The 16,317-nt window shown below is 31.8% G+C and overlaps 1 protein-coding gene across 1 annotated transcript; it reads left to right on the top strand.

The window, feature by feature from the left end:
- The first annotated feature begins 4,831 nt into the window (after positions 1 to 4,831).
- On the top strand, positions 4,832 to 15,779 carry LOC130986894 (pathogen-related protein). Its single transcript, XM_057910433.1, has 4 exons — positions 4,832 to 5,100; positions 6,869 to 7,001; positions 10,941 to 11,239; positions 15,242 to 15,779. The coding sequence occupies exons 1-4, from the start codon at positions 4,963 to 4,965 to the stop codon at positions 15,380 to 15,382; spliced, it is 711 nt and encodes a 236-aa protein (XP_057766416.1). The 5' UTR covers positions 4,832 to 4,962; the 3' UTR covers positions 15,383 to 15,779.
- Positions 15,780 to 16,317: the final 538 nt, after the last annotated feature.

Here is a 16,317-nt window from a genome sequence, read left to right as displayed (position 1 = left end):
CGTTTTTTTTAATATCTAATCAAGGTGAGTGTCTTAATTTAGAAAATGTGATATTTTTTTATTAAAAGAATATAATTATATATCCTCTCAAACAAAAAAAAAGAATATATATATATATATATATATATATATATATATTATTTTTTCATAATTTTTTTTATCCAGTGGGTTATAGCCTGAAAACTGAAGGTTTAAGAAGATTAGGACCATTTTTTTTATTACTATTTTTTTAAAATAAATATTAAGACTAAAAAAGTTTAACCTAAAATAAAATAACTTCAATGACCGGAAGGTCCGGAACTAAAAAATAACTCAAGCATTCAAAGCTTCTGTTTAATTAAGCTTATTCCACAATAAAGAAAATAACAACTACTACAACATTCAATGCTGGACACGGTCAATTACAATATTCAACAAAAAAGACAAAAGGAGTGGGAGACTATCAACTACAATATTCAGCACAAAAAAATAATAAAAAAAGACCATAAATATTTTATACAATCATACTCAGAAAACAAAAATCATTCAAATAATTTACAACATTTGACTAAATCTTACCATGTTTTTCTGGAAAACCTTGAAAGAAATCGGCGATTTTCAGATGAGACACAAATGGTTTCTCTCACTCAGCCGTCGTCTGGCATAAAAATTAAACCTACACAATCAAGTTTGGTGTGGAGAGTCAAATGATATGGAATGCTGTTTACCAAATTTGGAGATGGAAAGTCGAAAAATGTGGAATTTGGTTAGATACGTAATCATTAGCATTTCTCTCATTAACTGTTATACCCTTTTTATTTATAAAAAATTAAGCTACAAATTTTCGAATCAATTAAATCGTAAATCTTCCAATTATTAGAAACTGTTAGATTGTGTTGAACTAGTTTCGATCCATGATCTTCTAATGTCATCTACTCGTTCGTTCATTTCCTTCATTACATCTTTGAAGATCCATCCTTTTAACTCTCTATTGTTTGCCTTTCCTTCGAGAGAAAAGGGATAGATCATGCTCTAGAAGCTTGGTCAATTCACAACGCCCAAATATCCAGTCTATTCTCGTAAAAGAACCTACCTTTTAGAAGGTGTAAAATGAGCCGAGCCGAGTCGAATAAAGTGTGAGCCGGGGTTCGAGCGAGTTTTTTTTTGGTGGCACTCAAAATCTGGCGTAATTTGTTTACAATATCGCTAATACTATTTTGAGCCTGTAATAAATATGTATATATGGATCCCTCAAAAAAAAAAATATATATATATATATGTATATATGGAGCAATGTACATCTTTTTTTTTTTTTTTTGAGAAAGAGCGCGCAATGTAGATCTTTAATAATGATAAGTGTGTTGAATTGTTATCCTTTTTTATTATTATTTAATTTTGAGTTTAATTGAATGGATCGAGTTGAAAATTTGTATATTAAATAATGTACGTCGATGTTTTGAGTTGAGTATAGTTGTTTTTGAGTTGAATTGATCGAGTCGAGTCAAGTTTATTAATTATTGATAAATTAAGAATCAAGTAACTCTTAGGACGAGTTTTTCTCAAACGGATATCGAGTGATTTGCAAATCAACTCAACTTATTAACACTCGATATATATTACAACCTGCCAAATTATTCTTGAAATGTTGATTTTTTGCATTAATCTTGTTCCGGGTTCATTTCATTGAATTGAGATGAGTTGAATCTAGTTGAGTTGATTTGGTTGTAGAATTTATTTATTAGATTATGTAATTCGAGTTTAGTTGATCTGAGTTTGAGTTGAAAGAAATGCTAATTTATGGAATCTCCGATAAAGAAACATTATTAGCGACTTCATAAACATTACATGATGTTAATGATTTGGATCGAATCGAGCGAGTTTGAGTCTTAATTGTACGAGTTTGAACGAATTTTTTTACCTACACACTCAAAAATATTTGATTATTATATATAAATTCTAAATATAATTAAAAATACTATCATTTAAGATAAATATATATTTTAGTTTAAATAAAAATAATAAAGAATAATTCAAATTTATAAAAAAATGATATTGTTAAAAAAGAAAACAATATAATTTTTATAATTAAGTTCTAATCTTTAAATAGATAATTGAAAAAAAAATAGATTTATTCAAAAAAAGAGGAGAGAGGAGAGAGAATTTTATTAAGTTCTAATCTTTAAATAAATATATTTTTTATATTTTAAATCCAATATTTACATAATATACATCAAATTAAAGCTCTTGTCATGAACTTTAATTTGATATGCATATCAAATATTTTATAATTAGTCGAATTTCACAACTTTAAAAAAGAAATAAAATAGAAAAATAAGAAGTTAAAGAAAAAAAATGTATAGCTTATAAGTTATAAATAAACCTTCAATTTTATTCTAACTACAAAATTGTCACTCAATTTGAAACTGATTTGAAATCAATTTGAAATTGAAAACTCCCTTTTTAATATAGTATAGATTTACGGTAGAGATTATTTCTCAATTCTTAATCTTAAGGTGTTTTAAATTGTTGCCCCCTAATTATTTCATGAATAGGAAACAAGCCATTTAATTTGGGACACTCCTAAATGAAATACGAGCCATAAATAATGGGATAGATGTGTATCTAATTATAGATATTTTCTGCATATATGGTGTAATTTGAGATTGAATCAAGGTAGATGGAATCAGAAATGGGAGAGAAATAGAGGAGAGAGAGAGAGAGAATTTTCTCATGACATTCATTATGTGGGTGTTGCCCTAAATAAGGGGGTCCGAAGCAGCAAAATACGTCACATAATTAATACTCCCTCCGTCCACCAATTCAAGGCCTAGGGCAAGTGTAATTTACACTTGCCCTAGGCCTTGAATTGGTGGACGGAGGGAGTAAAATAAAATACTTCTCACATGCCCAGATTGTAACACGTGTATGGTTGAGATGTAGGCTGACTTAGTCACTTAATTCAGCATTATTCTCCTCATTCTTTGACTCGATCCTCAATTTCTCAAACACTTGTTCTTCAATACCACCATATATGGATCCCTCAAATAAAAGTTTAAGACATTTTATTTGTAAATAAAATTTTGTTTAAATGTAAATAAGACTTTTTATAAAATCAAATGTGACTGTATTTAGAGCGAATAAGATTTTAAGGCGTTTTATTTATAGGAGAGACTTGTCTTAAACGTAAATAAGACTTTTTTTTTTCATAAAATCAAATAAAATGACTTTTTTTTTTTTATAAATGAGACTTTATTTAAATATGAATCAAATAAGACTTCTCTTATTATTAAACTGCGATTTTTATTAAAAAAAGAAAAAGAAAAAGAAAAAACCTAGAAACCCTTGAAAGCACAGGAAAAGCAGATTAAGGGTCGAGCCTCATTAAAACCTTTTTGCAGAAAACCCAGTGGGAAAAACTGCAAAAAGGAAAAAAAGTACCCGTCTAAGAGACAAAAGCAGAAAAAGGGAAGAGCGGAAGGGAAAGTTTCCAGAACTCCGGCCTAACCATCGTCCCCAAACAAACCCGGCTCTCTCCCTAAGAAAACGCAAAGGCAAAAGGCCGGTAAGACTCCGTCGCCTAAAAGCCAACAAAACATAAAACAGGAAGAAAAGAAGACACAGCCGGTTATACGCCGTCGCCGTGAAAACATTCCAAGGAACAAAACAACGAGGATGATCTACACGGCCGGTTAGATGCCGTCGCCGTGAGCTCATAAGAAAAACAGAACAAAAAGACCTCAACACACCAAACAAAACAAAGCAACACGGCCGGTTATACGCTGTCGCCGTGAGCTCACAGGAAGGCAGCGTATCACCCATCAAAGAGGAGCCCTGCGGCCGGTTATATGTCGTCGCCGTGGGCTCCCATGATGGTAATTCACCGCCAGTACACAAAGAACTCAGCCGCGGCAAGCAGCCAGCTGCGACAGGCAGCAGCAGCGCAGCCCAGAAAGCCGAAAAGGTGGTGCAACGACCATCCGAAGCTCACAACACCGAACAGCAGCCAGCTGCGACAAGTAGCAGAGAAAGCCGAACGGTGATGCATCGACGAGCTCACAGCACCGAACAACAAAGACCGATCTAAGCAAAGATCGAAAGCCATTCCATCTCCCCAAAACGCCTCCAGATCAACACACATCGCGCAAGATCAAGCCTTGATGCGAATCGCACTATGTGTCGCCATATCCAAGTTGGTCGCCAACTTTATCTCCTCAATGGCGAAAGGCCACCACCCCTCATCTCGATCTTGGTTGGCCATAATGTCCGCTGCTCTATTTCCTTCACGATAAATAAGACTTCTCTTAATAACAAATAGTAAGACTTTAAGACTTTTTTATTTATAAATGAGACTTTTATTTGAATGTAAATAACATTTTACATAAAATCAAATAAGACTTTTATTTGTAAATGTGACTTTAATTTGCTTGAATATTTATAAAATCAAACTAAACTCTTTTTTTAATGAACAAATAAGACTTTTCTTCATGGAAAATAAAACTTTAAGAAAGTTTTAAGACTTTTTATTCGTAAATTGAACTTTTGTTTGATTATAAATAATATTTTCACAAAATTAAATAAGATCTTTTATAAAATCAAATAAGACTTTTTACGAAAATAAATAAGACTTTTCTTAGAAGTAAATAAGATTGTTTTTGGAAATTATATTTTTCAACTTTATAAATAAAGTTTATAACAAAAACTAGGTGGTGCAATAGATTTAAATTTAATTTTTTAACTTAACCCTTGGGCCCGATCGATCGTATACAAGTGGTTGGACAAGTGGTAGTAAAAATAGATCGAGTTGGTGGTTGGACACGTAATGCCTTTTATCCTTTATTAAAGACATTGGGTTCTCTCGTAAATAAGCAAACCCAGAGCAGGGTAATCCGTAATTTTATATCCTTGTATAATTTCCTTTCCTATATATAGGTGATAGGTGATAGTTGATGCATCCCACAAATATAATTTAGATCAAGATTGAATATGGCGAGTGAAATGAAAGATGCAGGGGATAAGTATAGGTCTTTCTTGCATGATGAAGCCAAAAATATAGAGTGGAGACACGGTGGCCCTCCCATTTACGACGACGTCAACAAGCTTTTTGAGGAAGGCCGCACCAAGGCATCTCTCTCTCCCTCACTCTCTCTCTCTCTCGCTTCTATATATATATATATGTATATATAGGAAGAAGTTCAATAGGAAAAAAAATATTTGCAAAGTAAGGAGAAACAATCTCAGTCATTGATTATGATCCATCGAACGGTCAATAATTAAGATTAAATTTCGTATTCAGCTTTTTTTTATGTATATATATACTTCTATATATATATATATGATATAGCCTTTTCATATTAACATTATTTTATTTTTATATATACAGCCAGTAATGCTTATTCATGATGTTGCTCTTTATGCTTATCTTATGATATTAGTTGTTTATATATCAATCTATATAATACTCCCTCCGTCCATCAAAAATATGTCACTTTACTTTCGGCACGGGTTTTAATAAAATATGAGTGAAGTTGGTAGTGGCCACTTTAAATGTGAGTGGAATGGTGTGGACCCTACTAGTAAAAATGAATGTGGCATATGTTTTGTGGACGGACGAAAAAGAAAATTGTGGCATATCTTTGGTGGACGGAGGGAGTATATATTTGAATCACTACAATGATCCGCTATACTATATGACAATTCCGTGAATTTTTATTCTTATTTTTCTATGCATTCTTTATTTCATATTATATTTTCAGAATTAGTTATTGCATTAAATGCAATTTGTTCATCAGTGCATTTATTCATGATGCTAATGTAAAAGTTATTATATATATATATGCATTTATTTATGAAAATTTATATACTTGATCAGTCCGTAAGAGTATGCTTAATTTGTTCGCAACGAGTTTTAATAAATGTTGAATGAATGTGTTGTGAGTGGAGAAAATAATGTTCATTTATATATGTTGTAAAATGATGATAAAAAAATAATATGTTAATGATGGGGTCATGCCCAAAATTAGATCATGCATATTCTTGTGAGACAAACCAAAAAGAAAATTAAGCATACTCTTATGAGACAGATGGAGTATAAATTATTGTATTGTCATATTCTTTATTAATTGATTAGAAAATACTTCATTCGTCCCATTATGATAGTTCATAGTATTTTTCACACATTAAGAAAATATAATTAATATTTTTTGAAAAATATAATTTATATGTAATTATTCTATTTTCCCTTTTTTATTGTTTCACTTAGCATCTTCATAAAATTAAATAATATTATTTTATTGAAATAAAATTCTAATCCAATTTAAATTTAGAAATTGGACTATATCTTCAAACATCTCAAAAAGAAGTAAAAGGGACCATCAAAGTGTGACAGAGGGACTTCTCTAAAAAAAGTGTGACAGAGGGGTATATAAATTCATTTTATCCATCAATCAAATATTTATTCTTTATATTTTGAAAATAACATATTGAATTTGAATTTTATTGTCTTCGTGAAATTTATTAATGTCATTATATCTAATAAAGTGTTCAATTACATGAAATCACTAAATATTTTGTAAGTTATGTGATCAAAATGTGCCTAGCATTTTAATAAAGATTTTTATTTTGTGGTCACCATTCTTTATATTTTAATGTATACAAAGTTTTTAGATAATCAATTAAACCTTTAAGTATAAACTTATTTATAGTTACTATATATATATATCTAATCAACACTAAATATAAAGTAATCACGCGTACATGGATGACACGGAAAATATACATATATTGATTAATTTTATGTTACCTAATTATTGTTTAATAAGCGGTTAACATGTTAATTAATTTATATACTTAGCGGGCGGAATATAATTCGTATTTGATCTCTTGGTTTTAGGAATGGCCGAAAGGGTCAGTGGAAGAGGTGGTTCAGAATGCAGTCAAGTCATGGGAGATGGAGCTGTCCCACAAAACTAACATACAAGATTTCAAGACTATAAATCCAGATAAATTCAAGCTCATTGTTAATGGTACTCTCTCTCTAGATCTCTTATCAAGGATTGATCCATTCAAAATTCTATCAGTAGACATTAATTTTCTTGGATTGAGTCATCATCCTCCGGTAAATTCGCACTATCATTTTGAAATAATTAATACTTTATCCCTGTTCAAAAAAAAGTCCTACCTACCATTTTCTTTTATCCACAAAAAAAGAAGTTTTATTTAACTTTTTAAATCATCACCACATCATACATTTTCTCTTATATTTAACTATAAATTGTACTTCTATTTCATTTTTTAACTAATAATATATTTTTATTCTACTTTTTGTATTAATATTATCCTTACAAATTATACTTTTATTTTAATTACAACAACTTTAATAATTTTATTAAAACTTGTGTCCAATCTTAAACAGTACTTTATTTCATGAACAGATGGAGTAAATGTTAGTGACTTGCGTAATTTGGACACTTGTTTCTTTGGCTAGTTTTATGAGAAATAAAATATTGTATAATACAGTAAAGTGTTGCATAATTTACTCGATTTAATAACGGTTTCAATTAATTGATAAATTTTTGCTCCCTTTAAGATCTGAATCCAGGTAAATTTTTGCATCCTCTAAGTAAATATCAGCCATAAGATTTAAAAATCTAACATTAATATTCATTCTCATTTCGCATCACATTTGTTTATTCTCATTTGACCTTCTCCCTATAATATTAAACCTTATAGTATTAATTTATTATTCATTCACTTGCTTTGAGTATAAGAAAACAATAATATATAAGATAAATTTGAGAACATCGTATTTTTTTTCTTGAGCAATGTATAATTTTATACTAAATAGAGAGTGTTATAATGTTATACTCACCATCTTATAACAAGTGAGATAAATATATATCATCATTCAAAATAAATAAAATATGAAAAATATAGTCCTCGTTTTAAGTGATAGACATATACTCAATTACTCTCTTCGTTCACAAAACATCTTTCTAATTTTTCATTTTCGTCTGTCCATAAAGTAGTTTTTTAGTTCATTTTTTATTTAACTAATTATCACCCTTACAATTCTCATATATTTACACACGTTACTACTAATGGACCCATCACTTTTAAAAATAATCTCACTATCTATCACTACTATGTTTAATTTGTGGGATCCCTTTTTACATTTTTAAAAATTAATGTATCCGTGCTAAACTATTGTAAATAGTCTCAAATTAATGTTTAATTTGTGGGATCCCTTACAATTCTCATATATATACTAAAAAAAATTATTGACTCCCTTCAAAATTCGAATATGGGTGATACATTCATCCAAGAAGATGATGCATCAACCGTAAATCTTGATGATTGAAGAAGATTATTCACTATTTTTATTTTATTTATTAGTTCTTGCTTGAACTTCTTCGTACCACTAAAATAAAAATTCTTTTTAAAATATAAATTATAAATTATTTGCAGTCCTTATATCATTTAGATCTACGATTGCTTCATTACTTCGTTGGATGAATCTTATCAATAGCGAATTTTTTTTTTTAAACGTGAAAATTTAATTTTTAAAATTCAAATATTTATACATTAATAAATTTAAACGTATTCTACATATAATTCAGATATTTACATACGATTTTTTAAAGTTATTAAATTTCAGTCGTAAAATTAAAATTAAATGGATGAAAATATAAATTTGTTCTTATTTTAAGAGTAGTTTAAAACCGAGAGGCATGTATATAGATTCATCGTTGACGTCATCATCACTATTCACTATTCACTATTCTAGAGTTCATCGGTCAAATTATTTACGCACCCGAGACTTTATTATCTTATCCATTTTTCAAAATTTATTCTAGCTAGTTACGTGGCTAACCCTTGATCATATATTTTTTGTGTTTCAAAAAAATATGTAAAACATGGAGTATATTTTAGGGTAAATATCATGAAAATCCCTGAAGTATACTCGCTTTATCAAAAATACCATGAAACTTTCAAAATATTCTCTAAACCCTCAAACTATCAGGTTTATATCAAATATATACAACATCTATTTTTCGGTCACCAAAAACGTGATGTGGCTCGCCGAATGCCACAATGTAATTTATATTCTATTTTTTTTTAAATGCAATGGCAAAAACGATGTCTTTTCGTACTATATCATTTTAAAAAAATTCACTCTGAAATTTAAAATTCACTCTCATCGTGTTCGAAATTCACGCTAATAACCTAGAATAAGGGATAAACACGATAGAATATAGTACGAAACGAAGTCGTTTTTTCAATGTCATTTTAAAAAATAGAATATAAATTACATTGTGGCATCTGGCGAGCCATATCACGTTTAATGGTAACCAAAAGATAGATGCGGGATATATTTGATAAAAACATGATAGTTTAAGAGTTTAAAGAACATTTCGAAAATTTCAGGATATTTTTGATACAGTGAGTATAGTCATGGATTTTTATGATATTTACCCTATATTTTATTATTTTAGGTCATTTTTTAAAAATATACATTTTTCATTTTTGAACATTATTCTAATATAATTCATTTATTTTATATCCCTACTTTTTATATTTATTCATAAAAAAATATCATAGTCCACCATTACTTTTTTATTAGACTAACATAAACACTATAGAAAGTGAGGCTCATTATTTATCAGATTACATTAATATAATACTATTTCTTAAAACATTGTGCTCACATCATTGCATGTTTTTCAGAGATGAAGAGAGTATATTAAAAACATTTGCCCCTATTCTTTTAAATTTATATCGTTAATCAATTTTTTATAATTTAAAAATATTAATTTTTATTAATTTTCTAACTTTAAGATAAGGGTAGAATTAGAAGTTTAAATGTTTACAATATATACAACACTTAAAATTGGACAAAATTAATTTTATATAACACTTATTTGAGGGAGACATAGTTCAAATGAAAAAAGATGAGTGTCCTTCATGATTTTTTAGGAATCTTAATAAATTCATATTAATTGCTTCAAAGACTTTCAGCATATGGTGGGGCTGACATGCTGATTAATTAGATGGTGATATCTTGCGTACGCTTCACAATGAAAGGTGAAGAATTCCTTTTCCTTCTTAGTTTGTTGGAAGAGAGCTTTTGGGGTTTCAAAAGCTTTTAACCAGGTGACACCGGGGTGGATAATTAATCTAATCCTACCTATCAATTTTTTTTTATAAAATAAACCCAAAACCTTTGATCTTAAATATTAACCCCTTACCATTTGACCAACACACGCACACAATAAAAAATATTATTCAAAGACATAATAAGTTAATAACATGTATCCAAAAATGTAACTCGGAAATATTTTCTAGTCATCGATTGCAAAAACTTTATTCCACTTTCCACATACTCCCCCCGTCCCCCAAATAAGTTCCTAATAAGGGACGGTACGGACTTTAAGAAAAAAATGTAACTCGGAAATATTTTCTAGTCATTGGTTGCAAAAATATTATTCCACTTTCCACATACACCCTCCGTCCCCAAATAACTTCCTAATAAGGGACGATACGGACTTTAAGAAAAAAATGTAACTCGGAAATATTTTCTAGTCATCGGTTGCAAAAATGTTATTCCACTTTCCACGTACTCCCTCCGTCCCCCAAATAACTTCCTAATAAGGGACGGTACGGACGTTAAGAAAAAATTGTTAAATGTATTAGTAGTGGAGAAAATTTGTTATAATTAATATTAGAAATGGTGAAAATGTGTTATAATTAATATTTTGAATGGTGAAAGGTTGAAAAGTAAAAAAAAATAAAATATTATTAGTGGTGGAGTAATATTTTAAAATGGATAAAAAATTATTTGGGGACGTCCCAAAAATGAAATATAATAAGAAGTTATTTGAAGGAGGGAGAGAGTATTTGGGAAAATTAAATTGATCTCATGATTCTTGTCTCTTGATGCATGTTGATGTTGATGATTTCAACAGGAAGAGAGGGACTATCTGCTGAAGAAACGCTGAAGCTGGGAAGCTACAACGCGTTGTTGAAGAGCTCAATGCCGGAGGAGTTGAAATACTACAAAGCCGAAGAAGAGAGCTTCGAATCGTCGCACGACGCATTCCGGGCGGCGCTTCCGCGCGGGTTTGCGTGGGAGGTGGTGGCGGTTTATTCAGGGCCGCCGCTCATCGCCTTTAAGTTTAGGCACTGGGGTTACTTTGAAGGGCCCTTCAAAGGCCATGCTCCCACCGGAGAGATGCTGCAGTTCTACGGAATTGGAATTCTCAAAGTATGTCTCTCCCTCTACATTTATTTAATCCTCGCCCACCAACATTATCATCATTCCTATTTTCAATACTATCTCTTCTATTTTAAATTTTATTAATTTTTTATTTAATATATTAATTTTGGCGAGTTACCTCTTTTTTCATATAACATATCATACTAATTGGAGTATAGTTTATTTTTAAAATTGAAGTTAAAAAAATATATATCATATTACGAATTAATTCTTGTTATTTATTTATTACTCCCTCCATCTCACGGATCTTGACACGTTTAGTTTTGGCACGAGAATTAAGGAGTTGTAGATTAGTGTTTTAAGTGTGTAGTTAATAAAGTATAAAAGTGATAAAATAAGATAGAGAATGTAATAAAAGTGATAAAGTAGGAGAGAAAAGGTAATAATTATTATTTTATTTGGAAATGTGTCAAGATTCGTGGGACGGAAGGGGAGAGTAATTAATAAAATTTATATTAAATTCTAAGGAATAATTATATATCATAATTGGGTGTAATAAATCCTAACGGAGAAGGAAAAAAAAAATCTGTTAAACAAATGAAATCAACTTCTTAAAATTAGCAGGATGATACGTGCTGAGTTGTTTCCCTCGACACATGCATGTGACATGTCTACATAATGTTTTAAAATCTCACCTTATCTTATCAGGTAAACTGTCCGCTTTCGCCATGATTTTATCCCAGTATATTTATTTATGGATTAATTGCATCAAAACACCTAATTTTTTTTCAAAATTTGATTTTTTGACAATTTTTTTAATTGTAGCAAAAATTTCAACGAGCTTTCAATTTATTGCAATGTCCGTCCGGAGAAAATTTCCGGCTAAATTATTGGCAGCCGAAATGCCAACGTGACATCAAAAATATCAAATCACACCCCCACCCCCTCCCATATCACCCTCTCTCTCTTCCCCCATCTCTCTCGGCAGCAGCAACCACTGCCACCATCTTTCTCCTCCTCCTCATCTCTCTCCACATCTCACCATCTCACAGCACACACAGTAAGAACTTCTCGCCCAAACACAACCTCTCTCGCCGCTGCAATCTAAAATCCGGCGACTACAGTGGTCGGGTGAAGCCAACCTCCGTTGCTTCTCTCTCTCTCTCTCTCTCTCTCTCTAACTCAACAACAAACACCCAAAGCCACCGCAAACTTCATCCCCATTCCTCCTATGAAGCCCTAGATCCCCTTTTCTAGGACCTCCGTCTGCTCGCTTCCCCTTCCCCCATCCCCCACTGCCGGCGAGCGAGGACCGACCTTTTCTGGGACCTCTACCGCGCGAGGTTTTCCGGCGGCGGAGTGTACGCAGTGAGGGCGGTGGAGGAAGTGAGAGAGAGGGGATCTCTTGGCTGAGGCGAACTCACCGCCGCCGCTCGATTCCTTTCTCTCTCGGTGGGAGATGGCCGACGGAGGTGAGAACCGATGGTGTGGCGGTTGTGGCAGATCTGGAGGAAGTGAGAGAGAGGGTGAGAGCCGACAGGGAGAGGGGGAACTGGGAAGGGGGATGGGGAAGAGAGAGAGAGGGCGAGTGGGGGCGACGTGGGAGGGGGAGGGGGTGTGATTTGGCATTTCTGATGCCACGTTGGCATTAGAAATGCCAACTCATATTTAATTTGGCCGAAAATTTTCCCCGGACGGACATTGCAATAAATTGAAAGCTCGTTGAAATTTTTGCTACAATTAAAAAGATTGTCAAAAAACCAAAATTTGGGAAAAAGTCAGGTGTTTTGATGCAATTAACCCTTTATTTTTTTTTAGGCAAGCCTACAACTTTTTAAATATCGGAAGTTTCTTCTGTAATTTAAATTCGTTGAGGGGCGCTTATTATGGAGAATTAAATTTAATAAATAAAAATAATAAGATTAATTTTTTATTTATTTTGATGAATTGAAATTTTGAAATATTTTAAATTTCATGATTATTTTTATCATTTGAGTTAATTTTATTTAAATAATCCTATCCATTAAAAGAGAGAGATTGAAAAAATCTTACTATTAAGTATAAAAATACTCAATCATACATCTTATCAGTCATGTAAAAGCTAAACACCCCTCAATTATTTTAATTATCTTTGCCATTCCTCGGTTTCATTCTAACCCTTTAAAAACCCATTATAGTTTAAAAAGTCAATCGTGTCCGCGATTGAAATTAACTATTGCTTTAGCATCTCCAATACGGTTTGTTGAGCCATCTCTGTATAGAGTCATTCTTCACAATAAGGGGCCTTCGATAAGATGACTTTATAGATTTTTTTTGTTATAGAGATAGAAATAATTGAATTTTGAATAAGTTTAAAATAAAAAATTAAACTAAAGATCATATATTCAACATTTTACCATCTCGTCCACTATTCGGTTATGCATTACTAATTCCCGTGCTCCTATTCGCGAAGTATCAGTGTATAAAATCTGGTGGTCGACAAAACCGTGCTTCACTTGTTTTATATCGTCGAGGTGGTTAGTCGTCGTCTACAAAGTGCTTTTCTACTTGGGTGGAGACAACGACAACCTACCTTTCTTCCTTTTGTCTTTTTTGTTCTTCTTTGAAATATTTTGGCATGTAGGCCTAGTCATGACGCTCGGTTCGAAGGGAAACATTGTGTACCTCCCTCGAATGTATTCTTCAGCGTTTTCGAATAATGGACCTCTTCGTCGATGGAGGTAAATCGTTGAGAGATTCGCGGAGGATGCGCCAAGCTGAGAAGTATTTGAAATGAGCGTTATTGGTATTGTTTCAAATATCTCATGGGCTAATTGGACGATTTGATTGTCGCTCATATCGCTCTCCCAATTGCTTTTGCACTTGTCGCATATTACCTCCGAAGCCCTCACTTGTTTTCGGACGCATTGGAAGTGCGATTTGATTTGTTTTTCGTCGCATGCTGGCGTGTCTGTCAGATGAATCACATTGTATTCTTTTGTGATATCGCCCCAATAGAAAATCGCATTATCACGTCGTCTTGGGGGTGCTCGGGATTTTCAGCGACTTCATCATATCCGCCGAATTGTGCTTCAGTCAAGTTGATACCATCAATCTCTTGACAATTGAATGCGTTTGTTGACGAGAAAAACGGTGAAAAATTGAGAGGCAAAGAATTTGGGGCTAGTGACTAGTGCCCCGTTTGGTCAGTGTACCGATTTTGAAAATCACTATCTATTCTTTTTAAGAGTTAAAACTAGAACTTAATTTTAAAATTGAGGAATAATAAGAAAAAGAAGATGAAGAAGAAGAAAAGTAGAAGAAGAGGTGTAGATTTGGTGTAAAAATGAATGAAGTGACATGTATTTATACTTTTATAGGAGAAATTGAGTGTAAATTGAAAAAATAAAAATTATTCATAGACAATGACTATTTTATTAAAATTTTAATTTTTTTATAAAAAAAAAACTAGTGCATGCAATGTATGCGCTAGCCATGATAATGTTCAAGCCCGACTTATTTTCACAAGCCTCCTACCGAGCGCCGGGGGGGAAGGGGTTCGGTGAGTCTGGGCTCCAGCCCCGCCAAAGATGCTCTAAAGAGTAGTTTAGCATGTAGTATAGAATCAAACGTGATATTTTTAATTGAAATTTCTTTTATTATAAAATATAATACTATTATATGTAATATGGTGTATTAAAATATTCACTATATATAATTTATTGTGTGACAAGATATACTAAGATTATTATTATGATTTATATTATGTATACTACCAAGGAGGTGGTATATATAATCAAATAAATGTATATAACATTTTAAACTTTTAATTTATAAAAATTTGTGTATTTTATACCAAATAAGATTAGAGAGTATCATAAGTACATTATGTATCCTAATATACTTTGATCATGCATGTAGAAATAGAATTGATATTTCTTATTTTTATTTTTGTTTTAATAAGGTATAATTTTTTTCTTTACAAAAATAAAGATATGATACAATTATGCAATTATGATTGTGTATATGATTATGACATTACTTTTTGAGTAATTTGTGTGTTGTTGGTAGGTGGATGATTCCTTGAGGGCTGAAGATGTGGAGATATACTACGACCCAGCTGAGCTTTTTGGTGGACTACTCAAGCAACCGTCTCTTTCTATCTCCGATCAACCTCAAAGTTGCCCATTTCATCACCACAAGTCTACGTAATTAGACCTTTTTATGCCATCTAAATAAACTACTCCCTTCGTCACTCAAAAGTTTGTTCCAAGGGAAACGACACGGGTTCTTATAAAAGTTGATAAAAAGTTATTTGATGTTAGGGTCATGTACAAAAATAATGTTTAAAGGGTTGTAATTGTAAAGTTGATGGTGGGATCATGTACAAAAATAAAAAGTAAGGAGATTAGGGCAAACTTTTTGGGGACACCTCAAAAAGAAAATTGGGGCAAACATTTTGGGGACAGAAGAAGTATTATCTTTTTGTATTTTGCATTTCTCTTGGATTTAGCAGTCATAGTGTAATTTGCTATTCATACCAAGTTGAACCATTGGATGTGTGTATTACTTGCTATTTTGTGGTTTGTATAAACAAAATTTAAGTTGATGCGTGCCTTTTTTATTTTAGCTTTTTTTAGATATAGTGACAACTTGATGTTATTTAATTTATCATCGAGTTTTAGATACTCCCTCCGTCCGCCAAGATTATGTCACAATTACTATATCGGGCATCCACCAAGATTATGTCACTTTCATTTTAAGGCAATGGTCCCACCATCCTCTTTAATATTTTATCCTTACTAATACTCTTTATTTACAAAAAAAACTCACCCAAAATTCAATCTCAACCACACATTTCATAAAGTGGTGGGACCCTTTCTCCACTACATCAAAATCATCACCAATTTTATTAAATCCCGTGCTCAAGCAATTTGACAGAATCTTGGCGGGCGGAGGGAGTATTATTTTATTGGATTTCATGGGACCTGCTCTTGGTACACGGTGATGCTTCCTCAATATAAAAAGTATGCTTGTGAATTAACATTGCCACATTAATTGCTTTTCCAACTCACATTTTCTCTCATAAGGGATATCCATTACTGGGAGAATAAATTAAAGATTTTGATCGGCACCCTTGAGAGAAT

The sequence above is a fragment of the Salvia miltiorrhiza genome, chromosome 5 (genome assembly GCF_028751815.1).
Source record: "Salvia miltiorrhiza cultivar Shanhuang (shh) chromosome 5, IMPLAD_Smil_shh, whole genome shotgun sequence".
NCBI classification, from domain to species: domain Eukaryota; kingdom Viridiplantae; phylum Streptophyta; class Magnoliopsida; order Lamiales; family Lamiaceae; genus Salvia; species Salvia miltiorrhiza.
This window is presented reverse-complemented; position numbering and strand designations above follow the sequence as displayed.

What these genes read in the sequence shown, in the direction of transcription:
- LOC130986894 (XM_057910433.1), top strand. Translation starts at nt 4,963, where the DNA reads ATGGCGAGTGAAATGAAAGATGCAGGGGATAAGTATAGGTCTTTCTTG. An exon ending in TTGAGGAAGGCCGCACCAAG is followed by an intron (nt 5,101 to 6,868) that starts GCATCTCTCTCT and finishes TCTTGGTTTTAG; the next exon opens with GAATGGCCGAAAGGGTCAGT. An exon ending in ACGGAATTGGAATTCTCAAA is followed by an intron (nt 11,240 to 15,241) that starts GTATGTCTCTCC and finishes TGTTGTTGGTAG; the next exon opens with GTGGATGATTCCTTGAGGGC.